Source organism: Zingiber officinale, chromosome 9A, assembly GCF_018446385.1.
Source record: "Zingiber officinale cultivar Zhangliang chromosome 9A, Zo_v1.1, whole genome shotgun sequence".
Lineage (NCBI taxonomy): Eukaryota > Viridiplantae > Streptophyta > Magnoliopsida > Zingiberales > Zingiberaceae > Zingiber > Zingiber officinale.
This window is the reverse complement of record NC_056002.1, coordinates 39,980,117-39,995,600: the sequence shown is the minus strand read 5'-3', so window position 1 is coordinate 39,995,600 and position 15,484 is coordinate 39,980,117. Positions and strand designations below refer to the sequence as shown.

General features: G+C 45.6%; 1 protein-coding gene across 1 annotated transcript; it reads left to right on the top strand.

The window, feature by feature from the left end:
- Nucleotides 1–4,501: 4,501 nt before the first annotated feature.
- On the top strand, nucleotides 4,502–6,382 carry LOC122019159 (zinc finger MYM-type protein 1-like). The gene has a single exon (XM_042576654.1). The coding sequence runs from the start codon at nucleotides 4,502–4,504 to the stop codon at nucleotides 6,380–6,382; it is 1,881 nt and encodes a 626-aa protein (XP_042432588.1).
- The last annotated feature ends 9,102 nt before the right edge of the window (nucleotides 6,383–15,484 follow it).

Below are 15,484 nucleotides of genomic sequence, written 5' to 3'. Positions count from 1 at the left end.
GAAATCCTTCAAATTATCCTTGTACTAAAATTATACTGGACCTCTTATCTAGAGACGGATCTATTCAAGAGCTATACTGGGCTATAGCCCAGCCCTATCAGCCCAAAAAAAAAAAATAGGTATAATATAATATTTGATTTTGACTTGCTCAGCCGCTCCCATCTCCAACACACGCGGCGTGCTTCGTCCGATAACCGGCGACACGGTGAAGGCGCACCACGGCACCGGCACCGTCTAACATCGGAATAACTCCACTGCATCGGTACTACCACACCGGCCCTCGCACGCAGCATATGAGCATCGAGACTCTGGACACAGGAGGACCGAGGACAGGTAACCCTAAATGACAAAATCCCTAATATTTTCTTCTCCTCCTTTCTACTGTATGTTTGCAATCGCCTCCGACTTCATTGTCGTGGCCACCATTAAACAGCGAGAGCATGTTGTGGCTTGCTGTCGACTTCGCTGCCAAAGCATCGCACATTCTAATGGCGTTGGTCGCGTTGCCGACTTGCCGTGTTGGTTTTGCCATTTTGCTAAAGCCGGCTTCATCGCTTCACCGCTTCACCACTTCTGTTTCATAGAAGTCATTAAAAGTCGTGTTGATTTAAAATTGGTGTCGTGTTGATTTAAAATTTCTTTTTTTTTATGGATTATCATTAGTCATTAGAAGTCAGATTGCTGTTTAATGGATTGTCATCACAAAAATCTTTGATGACTAACTAATCAACACGGCACCAATATTTAAATCTGATATTGTGATTTGTTTTTTTTTATGGTCGTGGCTTGTTTTTTTTATGGATTTTCAAGCTCGGATTGCAAGGGCATCCAAGCTTGAAAATCTTTGATCAGTATAGTCTTATGGAGTTCTATTATGATTTATCATATGACCTTGAAATTTAAATGTCTTTCTCACAATTGATTTTATCAATATTTTCAATTGGCTTTAGCTTTCAGCCTTTCAGTATTTTATTTTAGAATAAGATAATAATTTATATTTTATCTCAAGTTATATAACTATTTCCCTTCCTAATTCATTATACTTTAAGCCATTAGTAACCTATTACTTGTTTATTTAGGGATTTAATTTTAACTATTTCAAGATGGAACATCAATCTGCTACAAAGAAAGGAAAGACATTAATATCATCTTTCTTTAAAAAGAGAGATCGTGAAACTAGTGAAAGTACTTCAATTCCTACTACAATGGAAAATCAATCTAGTGAAGGTCTTCTCATTCCTAGTGTCCAAATTTCTTCAATTTCTTCTCCTAGCAAAGACCATCAATCATCATCTGCTTGTATTGAACGAGATTCGGGAAAAAGAAAACCAATATGTGAATATCATGTTAATATACGAGATGAGATAAGACGTTCATATCTAAAGATGGGGCCTTATCAACCAGATATGTTGGAGTATCCGGCTACAAAATTTGGAAATCAAAATTGTAAAATACCGGAAATAGGCGAATATTAATAAGGGAATTTTTTGAAATTTTTAGAATTTTTTCGGGAATTTTTCGGAGCTCGTATGGACGAGTTTACGGGGATAAAATAGAGCCAGGGAAAGCCTATTAGGGCAACCCCATTTAAATGAGGAAAAGTTGATTTTCTTTATTTATTTTTCTTTTTTCTATTCTTTTTCTTTAATCTCTCTCTTTTCCCCGCGCCTTCATCTCTTCCCGTTTCCTTCAGCGACGCCGTCTCCTGCCCTAACCACTCCTAACCGGCGCCGCACGACGCTCCTTCTTCCCGAGCCGATCAGTTTTTCCCTCTGCCGTTGCCTCGTCGCCTCAGAGATCTCAGTCTACTGCCGGCCTCTCCTTCTCTTCCTCTCCCGAGCGCCGGCAAGTATCCCGTGCCCTAGCGCTGACGCCCTCTACCTTGCGGACCCGTGCCCTAGATCGCCGGGAGTCGGAAGCCGGGAGCGTGCGTCAAGGATAGAGGTAGGGTTCTTAAGCTTTTCCTCTCTTCTGATCTCTGCGTGCCAACACCAAAGCCGCCGCAACCCTCTTCTTCTCCCGAATTGACCTCCTGCCCTAACATCGGCTGTCTTCTCTTGGCCTTCTTTCGATCCGGAGGATTGTTTTTGTGTCGGCACAGAGCCACCACAGCATCGAAGAGGGCAGCAGCTTCGCATAACTCCGACTGTAACTTCTAGCAGTACCTTCTTCGACTGAGTGTCAACAAGGGTGTCTCTGGATTGGGGTAAGATGAGTTTTGGAATTATGTTGATTAGAGGTTGTTAGATAGGTTATTGCTTGATTTGTGATCCCCACTTAACGATACCAATTTGATCTGATCTGTAGGGAAAGATTTCAGCAAGGTTGTGCTGTGAATATTTAATTAAAGCTGTGAGGTGAAGTAGGATTTGTTGTGGGGTTGTTATGTGAGTTTCCAGCAGCTACTTCTTCCCACAACGACCAGCGGAGAAATCACTATATCTAGGTGAGTTTTGGAAAGAGATAAATACATTGTTGTTAGTATAAATATGGATTACATGGTTAGTAGGATTATGTAGATTGGATTAGCTTTAGATTTTTAATCTAATGTTATGATTAGGGTTAAATGCAGTTAACCCTAGTTAATCTTTGGATTTAATTTAGGAAGGTTGAAGTTTATGGTTTAGGGTTTTTCTCTAAATTGTTCTTAAGGATTTTTGTTTAGCTATTTGTTTAAATTTGTAGCTAAATAAAAATGTATGTTTGATATCACAGGACTTTGACGCGAGACGAATATCTCGGAGTCAGATTTGGACCATTTTATCGGAGGCGGGTACTTTTGACTTATTATCTTTGATATGCTTAGTAATGAAATTAACAATTTGCATTAATTGTGTTTCCTTATTTGTTTCGGTTAATCACTGCCCGATACATGTTGCCTGCTTGATTGATTGTTTGTTTGCATCTCGTATTGATACCTATCTGATTTCGCATGCTCTTGGGTAGTGATATAACCATGTTTTACCATGTCAGGACCTAGGTTTGATACCTTATTTGATCAGTATATCTTGATATGATTTATTCACTATGGTGCCCATTGTTATATGTCCAGAGGTTGGTTTAGTATATTACCATGCTTAGTGACATGCACCATTTGCATGATCGCATGCTGTGCTATAGATTGCTCCATTATTGTCGAGCACTTTGCCAGTTTTCATCACTGTTCGGTGCTCCGTTGTGACGCTCATGGGTAGCGTGACACAGCGTGGTAGCACGTCAGTTTGACTCTTCCGGTGCTCCGTTGATCCGCTCAGGGGTAGTGTGACGCAGCGTGTAGCACGTTAGAGATTCCTCCCCGTCATAGTGTACCGGGAGATGAGAGCATTGCGCTCCCCCATTTATGATTTGGGGTAGGAGTACGTATGTACTCTGACAGCATCCCGTCCACTCGATCACTCATCAGGAGTAGTATTGCTGAGTGTACGGTCGTCACAGCCCTACCCACTTGGTCCCACTTATGTTGTGAGTTGGCTGACTGGCGTCAGGGGTGACCATGACATTAGCATCATATGCATGATGCATTTATTGTTTGTGATTGTGATTGTTGCATTTATATGCTGCATATTGTTTGGATACCTATGTTTGACATGCATACAGGTCTTCTATACCTTTCGGACTGTTTGTCCTTATACCGGGTCCTGGTTAGTACAGATTCTCTCCTGTCTTCTTCGGTTTGCATTTACCTTTATTTTTATCAGGAGACTGACGCATGATTAGTGCGAGGTGTTATTTCTTTACTTTGCATATCAATTGTACCTGCTGAGTGTTGGACCCACCCCGCCTCCATTGTTGTTATTTTCATGTTGATGCTGTCCGGAGGGAGTTCCAGTCGCTAGTCCTCACTGCACGTAGTGCTGGTCCCTGCAGACCTCGAGGATATGTTTGGTTTTCTTTGGTTTCTTTTCTGTTCTAGACTGTTTTGAACATGTTATGTTTTGGATTATTCTGCTTATGGATATTGTATGGATTTTATTATTGCGATGGATTTGGATTTGGATTTTATTCTACTACATGCTTGCTTGGACGGCAGAAGAGGTGAGTTCGTCGGATTTGAGCTTAACGAGTGTAGTGGAGTAGGGTGGATTTCAAGTCAGGGTATTATCTTTCTGTTTACTTATATAAACTGTGTGGTGATGTTTTATTTTGTTGTTATTATTCCAGCCGCCTGTGGCTGAGGTATTTGTGAGATGTAGAAAAGTTTCAGATTGTCCACCGTACAGGGGAGATGCTGCCGAAATTTTCTCAGACAGGGACTCCTCTGGGGCGTGACAAAAATCGTCAATTTCAGAAAAAATGGTTTCAGAAATTTCATTGGTTAGAGTATTCGCCTTCAACAAATAAGACATATTGTTTTTATTGTTTTCTTTTTTTGAATGATATTAATTCATCTAATATCTCGGCACTAGTCAGTGAAGGATTTGACAATTGGAAAAGGGTAAACCAAGGAAAAACATGTGCATTTCTTGCCCATATTGGTTCTGCAGCTTCTTCGCCTCATACTATGTCTGAGAGAAGGGCTGAAAATTTGATGAGACCCTCTCAACATATTGATAATGTGATGTATGTTCAAGCTAAAGAAGAAAAGGAGAAAAATCGTTTACGTTTGAAGACCTCAATTGTCACTGTTCGATGGCTAGCACTTCAAGGTTGTGCCTTTAGAGGTAATGATGAATCTCTATCTTCATCTAATTGTGGGAATTTCCTTGAATTGGTGAAGGCTTTTGCAAAAATGAGTATGGAAATTAATGAAGTTGTACTTGAGAATGCTCCAAAAAATGCCCAATATATTGCTCCAGAAATTCAGAAAGATATTTTACATATTATGGCCAATAGAGTACGACAGATGGTTCGTGAAGAAGTTGGAGATAAATTCTTCTGTATTCTTGTTGATGAAGCACGAGATATATCTAAACGGGAGCAAATGGCCATTATCTTGAGGTTTGTGAACAATCATGGGATTTTGACAGAAAGATATTTTGCTATCAAAAGTGTTAGTGATACTACCTCATTGAATTTGAAAAAAGAAATATCAAATGTTCTTGTTCATCATGATCTACAAGTTAAGAAACTTAGAGGCCAAGGATATGATGGTGCTAGCAATATGCGTGGCGCGTGGAATGGACTCCAGACATTATTTCTCAGAGATTGTCCTTATGCATACTATGTTCACTGTTTTGCTCATCGACTACAATTAACATTGGTCTCTGCCGCTAAGGATGTCAGTGTTATTTGGGAATTCTTTTCTCATTTGGACAATATTGTCAATATTGTTACTTCTTCTACTAAACGCATTGCTGAGTTACATACTGCACAAAGAAATGAAATTGAACATATGTTGGCAATTGGAGAACGTGATTCTGGAAGTGGGGCCAATCAGATTGGTAATTTGCAATGGGCAGGAGCTAGTCGTTGGAGTTCTCACTATGACTCAGTAAAAAACTTGATAGGTATGTACGCTGCAACTTGCAAAGTTTTTGAAGTTCTTAGTGACTATTCTCCAAATGGAAGAGCTAAGGCTGAAGTTCGGGGAATTTACAGAAACATGGCAAGCTTTGAATTTGTGTTCATTTTGCACTTGATGCATAAAATTATGAGAACAACAGATACTCTTTGTCAAATTCTTCAAAGAAAATCTCAAGACATTTTGACTGCTATTACATTTGTCTCTACTACCAAAACCATCCTTCAAAAACTTAGAGAATGCGGGTGGGAAGAATTTCTTCATGAAGTGAAAGTTTTTTGTTCGAGAAATGATATTGATGTGCCTGACCTTGATTGCCTATATAAGATTGGTCGTTCTCGTCAGCAAACTACAATTGAGCATCATTATCACTTTGATGTTTTTAATGTAGCAATAGATTTCATTTTGATGGAGTTAAATACTCGGTTCAATGAGTCATCAGTGGAACTTCTTTCTCTTAGTACAGCTTTAGATCCGAAAAATTCATTTGATTCAATTAACAGTAATGATATTTGCAAACTTGCAAAGAAGTTTTATCCTGAAGATTTCACAAATCAAGACATCGTTGCTTTGGAATATGAATTGGTACATTATAAACTTGATGTGATGCAAAATTTGAAGGCTTCTACACTTGTTGAGTTGTGTCAGCAATTGACTGAGAGTGGGCGGTCAAAGGTTTACATTATGTTAACTAGATTGATTCATCTCGTTTTGACATTACCTGTTTCTACTGCCACTACTGAGCGAGCCTTTTCAGCAATGAAGCATGTGAAGACGGCACTTCGCAATAAAATGGAGGATGATTTTCTTGAAGATTGTTTGACACTCTATATTGAACGAGATTTAGCTAAAGATATAGATATAGATTCTATTATAGATGAATTTTATGTTTCAAAATCTCGTAGGGCACAACTTTGTTGAATAATATAATGTAATAACTTTTTTTTTGTTATATATCTATATAATTTATTATATATTTTTAATAATAATATATAATTTATTATATTAAGTTCAAGCCCCCCCCCCAACTCTAATTCCTGGATCCGTCCCTTCTCTTATCATTGCCCATCGAGATTGGAGCACTCCAAATGCTCGCTCGAAATCCTTTCTCATGGTTCCTTAAATAATTTTCTCTTGGGATCCTGAGGACATGGAAGTTATTGATGAAAGTAGCTCATTTCAGATAGATCTCATCGGTTAGATAGTATCCTTTTATATATTATGTATTGTTAACCTTAAAATTAACCTCGAGTGCATTTCCTTGCAAGATGTTGTTGAATAAAGATGATTCGTTAAGCACGTTGATATTATTACGCGATCTTGCAATCCCAAAAAAAGGCATGTTATATCCCATAAGTTTGTAGATGTGATTACTTCAAGCGCAATTGTTGGAACGTCATGATCTCCCTGAGTAAATTGGTCTTTCCAAGCGACAAGGCAATTGTTCCATTATCAATGCATGCAATCGAGACTACCCAACACGCCAGAGAAGTCATGTCTTTGTTCATGCATTTCAAGCAAGTGTTGGATATCAACAACATTAGGTCTTCTTAAATATTGAGCCTTGAATATTCAATTATACATCAATAGAAGTTGAATAAGTATTGGATGACAGTTGAGTCAGCAATCCGTAGATACTCATCATAATGATCAACAGGGACTTCATATGCCAATTGATGGATAGTCGCCGTACATTTCTAAAGTGGCAACAAATATTTTTTCCTGTCGCATTGACCATCCACTGAAAATATTCTGAATGATTTTTCAAGATATTGACTATATGAAAAAATAACCCTATTTACATTCGAAATCGACGTCGAAATATATCATCAGGATATGTTGGCTCATTAGAGAAATAATCATTAAAAAGACAAGCATATCTAACTTCATAATCCCGATTTAAATACCTTCACCTTCGCGTTCTTCCGGAAGAACTTTGAGCGCTTTGACATACTATTTGTTGTTCCTTATATAGTCGGAGCATTCTTTGTTTATCTATATTCTCCACATCATCCTTCAATTAATTTATTCAGAATTAATCAAGTCTTTTAAGGTATTTTTATGGTGGAAAGAAATAGAGTTGAGAAAATGATAAAAATAATAAAATATTGAGAGTATATTTATAGAAATTTTTTTAAATAAAAAAATTAATCGTTGAATAATTGCTACTCAACCGTTCAAATTCAACGTTGATTAAAACGTTCACTAGCACTTGCTTTTTAAATATTTTAATATTTTTAGGTTCATCCTAGATTTTTTAAATTTTATTTTGAAATACTATGATCCTGTCCGAACCAGTATCAATAGACGCTGGGGATGTGGCGCTCCCTGCTGTATCCTCGAGTGCTCCGGCGAACCTGCAACAAAACCGAGCCGGGGGGGGTGTCCCGGCGACGGCCCTCCGACGCTCAAGTTAGGCGAAGGAATAAGAAAGTGGCTTAGAAAATGTAGACTTGTGTACCTCCGGTTGAAGAAATGGAGGCCTTATATAGACCTCTCGAAGGAGCCTGGGCACACTAATCGAAGCGATCACCTGCTTTCGACCATGCCTAGGTGTGGGCCTGTCAGAAGGGCATCCATAAGACCATACTGCTACTGTATCAACCTTTCCGTGACGTGATGGTGGGGCCTTTAATAGTGTCATCTTGCGTACAGTCTAATCATCATGCCTTTGCTGGCATATCATATCCCGAGCCGAGCGAATAGGCCGCTCGGCTAACCACTGTTCCCTCGCCACGATTCCGGCCGAGCGGACACCTCCGCTCGGCCATTCTGTCCTCGGCCGAGCGGACACCTCTGCTCGGCCACTCGGCTCCGGTTCTTCTGCTTTGGCGTCGGAAACCCAAACCTTTGGCTGGGTAATCTCTAGCTCCGCTAGGACGGGACCCCATCTGTGGGTCCCCCATTCTTACCGCCGGATCACTTGCCTCCCCTTCAAGTCTAGTCGAAGGAGGCAGTGAGTCCGACTGACTGGACTGTGTGTCCGAGCGGGCGGTCATCGCCTTATCGCTGCTGCTGATATCCCTTGAGCCGTTCGGCCCTCATGCTAAATTTATCCACTCGGCTCTTCGCTTTGTATTCCTTGGCGCCCAACGTGGATGTTTGCTTGTCTAAATCCTCTCGAAAATCGCGCAAGTCTTTTTCTTTAAGCCGAAGCATGCGCGGTATGGGCGCATTAATTGCGCTTGGTGATAGAGCACCACGTGGCTTGTCTCTAGTGGCGGTGACGCTCCGTACGATGGGACGCTCTTTGTTTTGAAATGAACGGCTAGATGATGACCTCGTCTCTTGTGCCCTTCATCCGACGGACGAGGCTGAGCGGTCTCGTTTGTATAAAGCCCTCGTTTTGGCCTTCACGTCGCACTTTCTGTTTCATCGCGCGTCCTCTGTCGAAGCTGCCTGCTGCTAGCTTACTCCGACGACTCCCAGTGCTTGCTTTCCTGTGGTTTTCGAGTTCCTGGGCTTCTTTCCTTTGATCTTCCCTAAGTAAGCTTCTTCTCTTCTCTCGTCCCCTTGTTTCCGAGTATTGCTAGGCTTCCTTCCCTTCTTTAGTCATGGCGAGCACTTCTGCACCCGCTACCGAGGTTCACGGTCCGTGGTATATGAGTATGGAGAGTAGGTTAGATGAGGAGCACGCCCGGCGCGTTGTTAGGACCTACGGGATCCCGCACAACCATGAAATAGTTGTAGCCGGCCCGACCGACCGGCCCCATAACCCGCCGACCGGTACTATTTGTTTTTTTCTGGATCAATTCCAGGGCGGCCTTAGATTTCCTACTCATCCATTTATTTTGGAAGTTTGTAATTATTTCCGCATCCCGCTCGGCCAACTTGTGCCGAATTCCTTTAGGCTGCTGAGCGGGATTGTCGTCCTCTTTAGGTTGCATCCCACCCCCAAAATATTCCACTACTTCTTCTACCCCAAACAATCTGAGTTGGGTACTTTTATTTTCCAAAGCAGAATAGGCTTCAAATTTTTTGAGAACATGTCGACCTCCAACAAGCACTGGAGGGAGTTCTTCTTCTATATACGACTTCCCGAGCGGCCAGCATTCAGAACCAAATGGCAGACCGCTGTGCCGACCCAGCCGGAGCTCGGCAAATTCAGAAGCAATCCGGCCTACCTTCATGCGGCAAATTGCTTGTCCGGTCAGCGGTACAAAATCGACCAGTTGCTTCTCAAGGGGGTGTTGTACATTTTTGGATTATCTCCCGTTCGGGCCAATCTCCCCTACCGCATGGGTAAGGACTCTTTACTCCCTTCGCCTTTTTTGTCTAACTGATTTTAATTTCTTCCACTGCAGCTGAAGTCATGTGGGGCTTCAAGGCTACCGATCATCTGAAATTGAAGGCCGTGGAAATTGAGGCGGCTACCCCCAGCCGCCCGGCAGCTACAGGAGAGGGGGGGACGCATCCGCCGAAACAGAAGTTACCCAACCCGCTTCAACGGAGGTTGAGGCGGATCCTGTTTCCTCTGCTCCAGCCGAGCTAGGAGTCCCCCAGGCCGGGGATTCACCACGGGAAGTTCGGCGGAAACGTCGAAGAGAGTCCAGCCTTCCGCCGACCCCAGAGGGCGAACCGCAGGCGCCGATCGAGATCGCTTCTCCAGATCGCACGCCTTCGCAGATCAGGACCCCCGTGGCCTCGCCCACCTCACAGCCCTCTGGCTCTCCTCCACGGACTCGTCGTCGCTTACGACGGTTGGGCGAAACTTCAACCATAGGGGAGTCCTCGGGCCAGGCGACTGCGGCTGAGGAAGCGCCGGCCGGCCACCTGACCATCAAGACTACCCTTCGATTCCCGTCGGAGGAATATTTATTGTCTGCCGATCGGCCATCAAGCCCCGTTCATGAAATAACCTTGACGGGTCCGCTCGCCAAACTTTTCGAGGACGCCCAGATTCGGGTGGCCCTCATGATGCCCAAGCAGCTCGGCGATAACCACATGCAGCAGGCTACTCAGGTAGGTTCATTTTTCTTCCTGTGCCATGCTACTGTTCGGTTCCTGATTTTATTACTTCCTTTACAGCATTGGGCTGAGCAAATCGCCACTAGCCATCGGCTGGCCGAGCTGGAGGATCTTATGGAAAAGCTCCAAGTCTCGAGGGTTCCATCGGCCGAGCGGGAGAAACAAGCCCGCGAGGCCGACCTGGCTACAGAGGTGGCTCGACTTGAAGGCTTGGTGAAGAAACGCGACGAAGACGTGAAGCGCGCCAGTAGCCGGAAGAAGCGGGCGATCGCTGATCTGGACAAGATGAAAGTTGAAGTCCGAGCCCTAGATCAGCGATCTAAGGAGCTGGAAGCCCAACTAACTACCGAACGGGATGGGCGCTCAGCTGAACGCACTAAAGCGGAGGTGGACCAGAAAGTTCTTCAAGATTCACTAATTGCCTCCCGGGCGGCGCTCAGAAAGTACAAGGAAGGGAGCCGAGTCGTCTGGCTGCTGCACGTCAAGATTACCTCCGCTCGGAGAGGTTCGGCACGAAATTTGGCGGCAGCGTCTCTTCAACCTTTGCCGAGGCCGTTAAGGTCACTATAACCTACTTGAAGAAGGGTGGCTACCTTCCTGCGGGAATGCACATTCCCGCCTCCGATCTGGCGGCCATGACAGACGACATTCCGGACGATTTCTTCAACTTCGAAGACCCCGAGTGAAGAGTGTTTCTCGGCTCTATCTTGTTTTTGCATTTCTTACGCCCAGCGCAACTTTTTGTATTTGCCGTCCGGCATGCTTTCCCTTTAATGCAATTATGTCTTTGCTTGCGTCTTCCTGATCATTATCCATAATATTCTTCTGTTTGCTTAACGTTTATGCTTAGAGTCAGTCATGCTCTAAGTGTTCTCCGTCACGCGGCCGATCAGCTTAACCCATTAAACAAAGTCCGAGCGGGAGGGCCTACTCGCTCTGCACATATCTAGCCTGTGTGAAATCAACAAACGCCAAGTATCGAAGGACCAACGCCCGAGCGGGCCTAAATGTTTTAATACTTGTGGTTTCCGCGGTTTCTTATTCTCTGATATTCGTTCGTCCGCCCGGGGTATTTATAGTCGCCGGACTGACTCTCGATCTTTAACGACGGAGCTCGTCGGTTTTCCGCTCGGATATTTATAGTCGGTCGGCGCGGCTCTCGATATTTAACGACGGAGCTGGTCAGCGCAGATATTTATAGCCGGTCGGTGCGGCTCTCGATCTTTAACGACGGAGCTCGTCGGTGCGGATATTTATAGCCGGTCGGCGCGGCTCTCGATCTTTAACGACGGAGCTCGTCGGCGCGGATATTTATAGCCGGTCGGCACTCCTTCGTCGGCGCGGATATTTATAGCCGGTCGGCGCGACTCTCGATCTTTAACGACGGAGCTCGTCGGCGCGGATATTTATAGCCGGTCGGCGCGGCTCTCGATCTTTAACGATGGAGCTCGTCGGCGCGGATATTTATAGCCGGTTGGCGCGACTCTCGATCTTTAACGACGGAGCTCGCCGGCGCGGATATTTATAGCCAGTCGGCGCGGCTCTCGATCTTTAACGACGGAGCTCGTCGGGCTTTTAAGTCTAATTTGGACAACGTTTTCCTGGCCGAACGGCACAGGGTCTTCGGAATTGAGCCTTTGGCTCGTACAATATACCTCCGGCTGAGCAGCTCGGGGCCTTCGTCATCGAGCGCTTGGCTCCGATAATTTACCTCCGGCCGAGCGGCACGGGGCCTTCGGATAACCAACCGTTCGGCTATAAACACAGAATGCCTTGGGAATAATTTGTTTCCTGCGATAAAAGGAGTACAGCTATTTTGAATTTATACAAAATAGAGCAAAAGCACACCTATCACCCAGCTCTATATGGCTGAAGGTGATTTGCACTCCATGGCCGATCCAGCATCCGACCTTCTGCATCCTTGAGGTAATAAACGCCCGAACGGAGCTTCTCGACCACTTCAAAGGGTCCTGCCCAGGGAGCTTCCAACTTGCCGACATCTCCAACCGGCTTGACTTTCTTCCAAACTAGGTCGCCTACTTGAAAGGCTTTGGGGATCACGCGCCGGTTGTAGTTCTGTTTCATACGTTGCCGGTACGCCATCAGCCGGACGGACGCTTTAGCTCTTTCCTCTTCGACCAAGTCTAGCTTCATGCTCCTCCGTTCGGCGTTATCTTCATCATAATTTTGTACCCGAACGGACTCCACCCCAACTTCAATCGGGATGACTGCTTCGCCTCCATATACTAAGTGAAATGGAGTGACGCCCGTTCCCTCCTTTGGTGTCGTGCGGAGAGCCCATAGGACGCCCGGCAGTTCGTCTACCCAGTTGCCTCCTTCATGGTCGAGCCGAGCCCGTAAAATTCTGAGAATCTCCCGGTTGGTTACCTCGGCTTGACCGTTACTCTGGGGGTATGCCACCGATGTGAAGTGCTGCTCGATGCCATAACTTTCGCACCACTTCCCGAGCAGCCTCCCAGTGAATTGACGTCCGTTGTCGGAGACGAGTCGTCTTGGGATGCCAAAGCGGCAGATGATATTTTGCCATATAAACTTTTTAACCATCTGCTCGGATATTTTTGCAAGTGGCTCAGCTTCTACCCATTTTGAGAAGTAGTCGACCGCCACCAATAAGAACTTCCGCTGCCCGGTAGCCATGGGGAAGGGTCCCACGATGTCCATCCCCCATTGGTCGAACGGGCAGGCCACAGTTGATGCTTTCATCTCATCTGCCGGTCGGTGGGACATGCTGTGATACTTCTGACAGGATAGACAATTTGCAACGGTCCGGGCAGCATCCTTTTGAAGTGTTGGCCAAAAATACCCGGCTAGCAAAATCTTCCTGGTTAACGACCGTCCGCCTGGATGTCCACCGCACGAACCTTGGTGCACTTCTCGAAGGATGTACTCGGCGTCTTCCCAGCTGACGCATTTTAGGAGCGGACGGGAGAAGGCCTTCTTGTAGAGTTGATCTCCTACGAGGGTGAACTGACTAGCCCTTCTCTTCAGTAAATGAGCTTCTTCCCGGTCGGAGGGGGTAGCTCCCGAGCGCAAAAACTCCACAATAGTTATCCTCCAATCGCTCGGGTATGTGATGCCCTCCATCCGATCGACATGTGCTACTAAAGATACTTGCTCGATCGGCTTCTGAGAGCCGACCGGGGATAACGCGCTTGCCAGCTTGGCCAATTCATCCGCCACTTGATTCTCCGCCCGGGGGATCTTCTGAATAATCACCTCCCTAAAGTTGAGCTTAAGTTTTTCAATAGCCTCCACGTAGAGCTTGAGCCTTGTACTATTTATCTCGAAAATCCCCGAGATTTGTTGAGCAGCCAACTGAGAATCTGAATAGAGGATGACCCGGACGGCTCCAACGTGCCGAGCGGCCTGCAATCCAGCAATAAGGGCTTCATATTCTGCTTCGTTGTTGGTCGCTCGGTAATCTAGCCGGACGGAGAGCTGCATCCGCTCTCCTTGTGGGGACAGCAAAACTATGCCAATTCCGCTCCCGTGTCTAGTGGACGATCCATCCACGAACACTTTCCACACAGCTTCGGGTTCCGGGTCCTGCACCTCCGTCACAAAATCGGCTAAGGCTTGTGCCTTGATAGCCGAGCGGGGTTGAAATTGGATATCAAATTCGCTTAGCTCGGTTGTCCATTTGATGAGCCGTCCGGAAGCTTCTGGATTTAAAAGCACTCGTCCCAACGGGCTATTGGTCTTGACGATAATCGTGTGCGCTAGGAAATAAGGACGAAGTCTCCGAGCGGCCAGGATCAGAGCAAAGGCCAACTTCTCGAGTCCGGTGTAGCGAGTTTCAACATCTTTCAAGATATGACTAAGGAAATATACAGGTTGCTCCTCACCTCCCGATCGGACTAACGCTGATCCCACTGCCTGCTCGGTTGAGGATAAATAAATGTGCAACGGTTCGCCGACAGCTGGCTTGGCCAGCACAGGTAGGGAATTTAAGTACGTCTTCAGTTCTTCAAAGGCCCGATCGCAGTCTTCATTCCATTGGAACTTTGTAGCTTTGCGGAGGACTTTGAAGAACGGAAGGCTCCGGTCGGCAGTCTTGGAGATGAAGCGTGATAGCGCTGTAATCCGACCGGTCAGCCTCTGTACTTCCCTCATGTTTCTGGGCGGTGGCATGTCCTGAAGAGCCTTCACCTTGCTAGGATTAGCTTCAATACCCCGTTCGGTCACAATATAGCCCAAGAAACGTCCTCCTTTGGCGCCGAACAAACACTTGTGAGGATTTAGCTTGACCCCATATTTTCTGAGTGTACGGAAGGTTTCTTCCATATCTTTGCATAAAGTGGCCGCTCGGAAGGATTTGATGAGGATGTCATCTACATAGACCTCCAGGTTGTGTCCGATTTGCTCGCGGAAGACCCTATTCATCAATCTTTGATATGTTGCTCCGGCATTCTTCAGTCCGAACGGCATCACCGTATAGCAATATGTCCCGTCCGGTGTAACGAAGCTAACTTTTTCCTGATCCTCCGGGGCGAGCGGCACTTGATGATAGCCTTGGTAGGCGTCCAGCATACATATAAGCTCGCATCCGACTGTAGAATCTACGAGCTGGTCGATTCGGGGCAGAGGGTAGAAATCCTTCGGGCAAGCTTTATTCAGATCTCTGAAGTCGATGCACACCCTCCATTTGTTGCCCGGCTTAGAGACGAGCACCACATTTGTTAACCAGCTTGGGAATTGAACCTCCCGTATATGGCCGGCCTCTAAGAGCCTTTCTACCTCCACTCGAATGATAATATTCTGCTCGGCGCTGAAGTCTCTTCTCCTTTGTTTTACTGGCCGAGCGTCCGGCCGGACGTGAAGCTTATGTTGGGCTATGCTAGGGGAGACACCGGGCAGCTCATGCGTCGACCAAGCGAAGACGTCATGATTCATCTGGAGGCATTTGACCACTTCCTCTTTCTGTTCGTCCTCCAGGTCGGCGGCAATAAAAGTTGTAGCCTCCGATCGGCTCGGATGGATCTGAACCTCCTCCTTTTCATCATAAATTAAAGCAGGAGGTTTCTCGGTTATGGC

Coding starts and splice junctions, on each gene's coding strand:
- LOC122019159 (XM_042576654.1), top strand. CDS start 4,502: ATGTCTGAGAGAAGGGCTGAAAATTTGATGAGACCCTCTCAACATATT.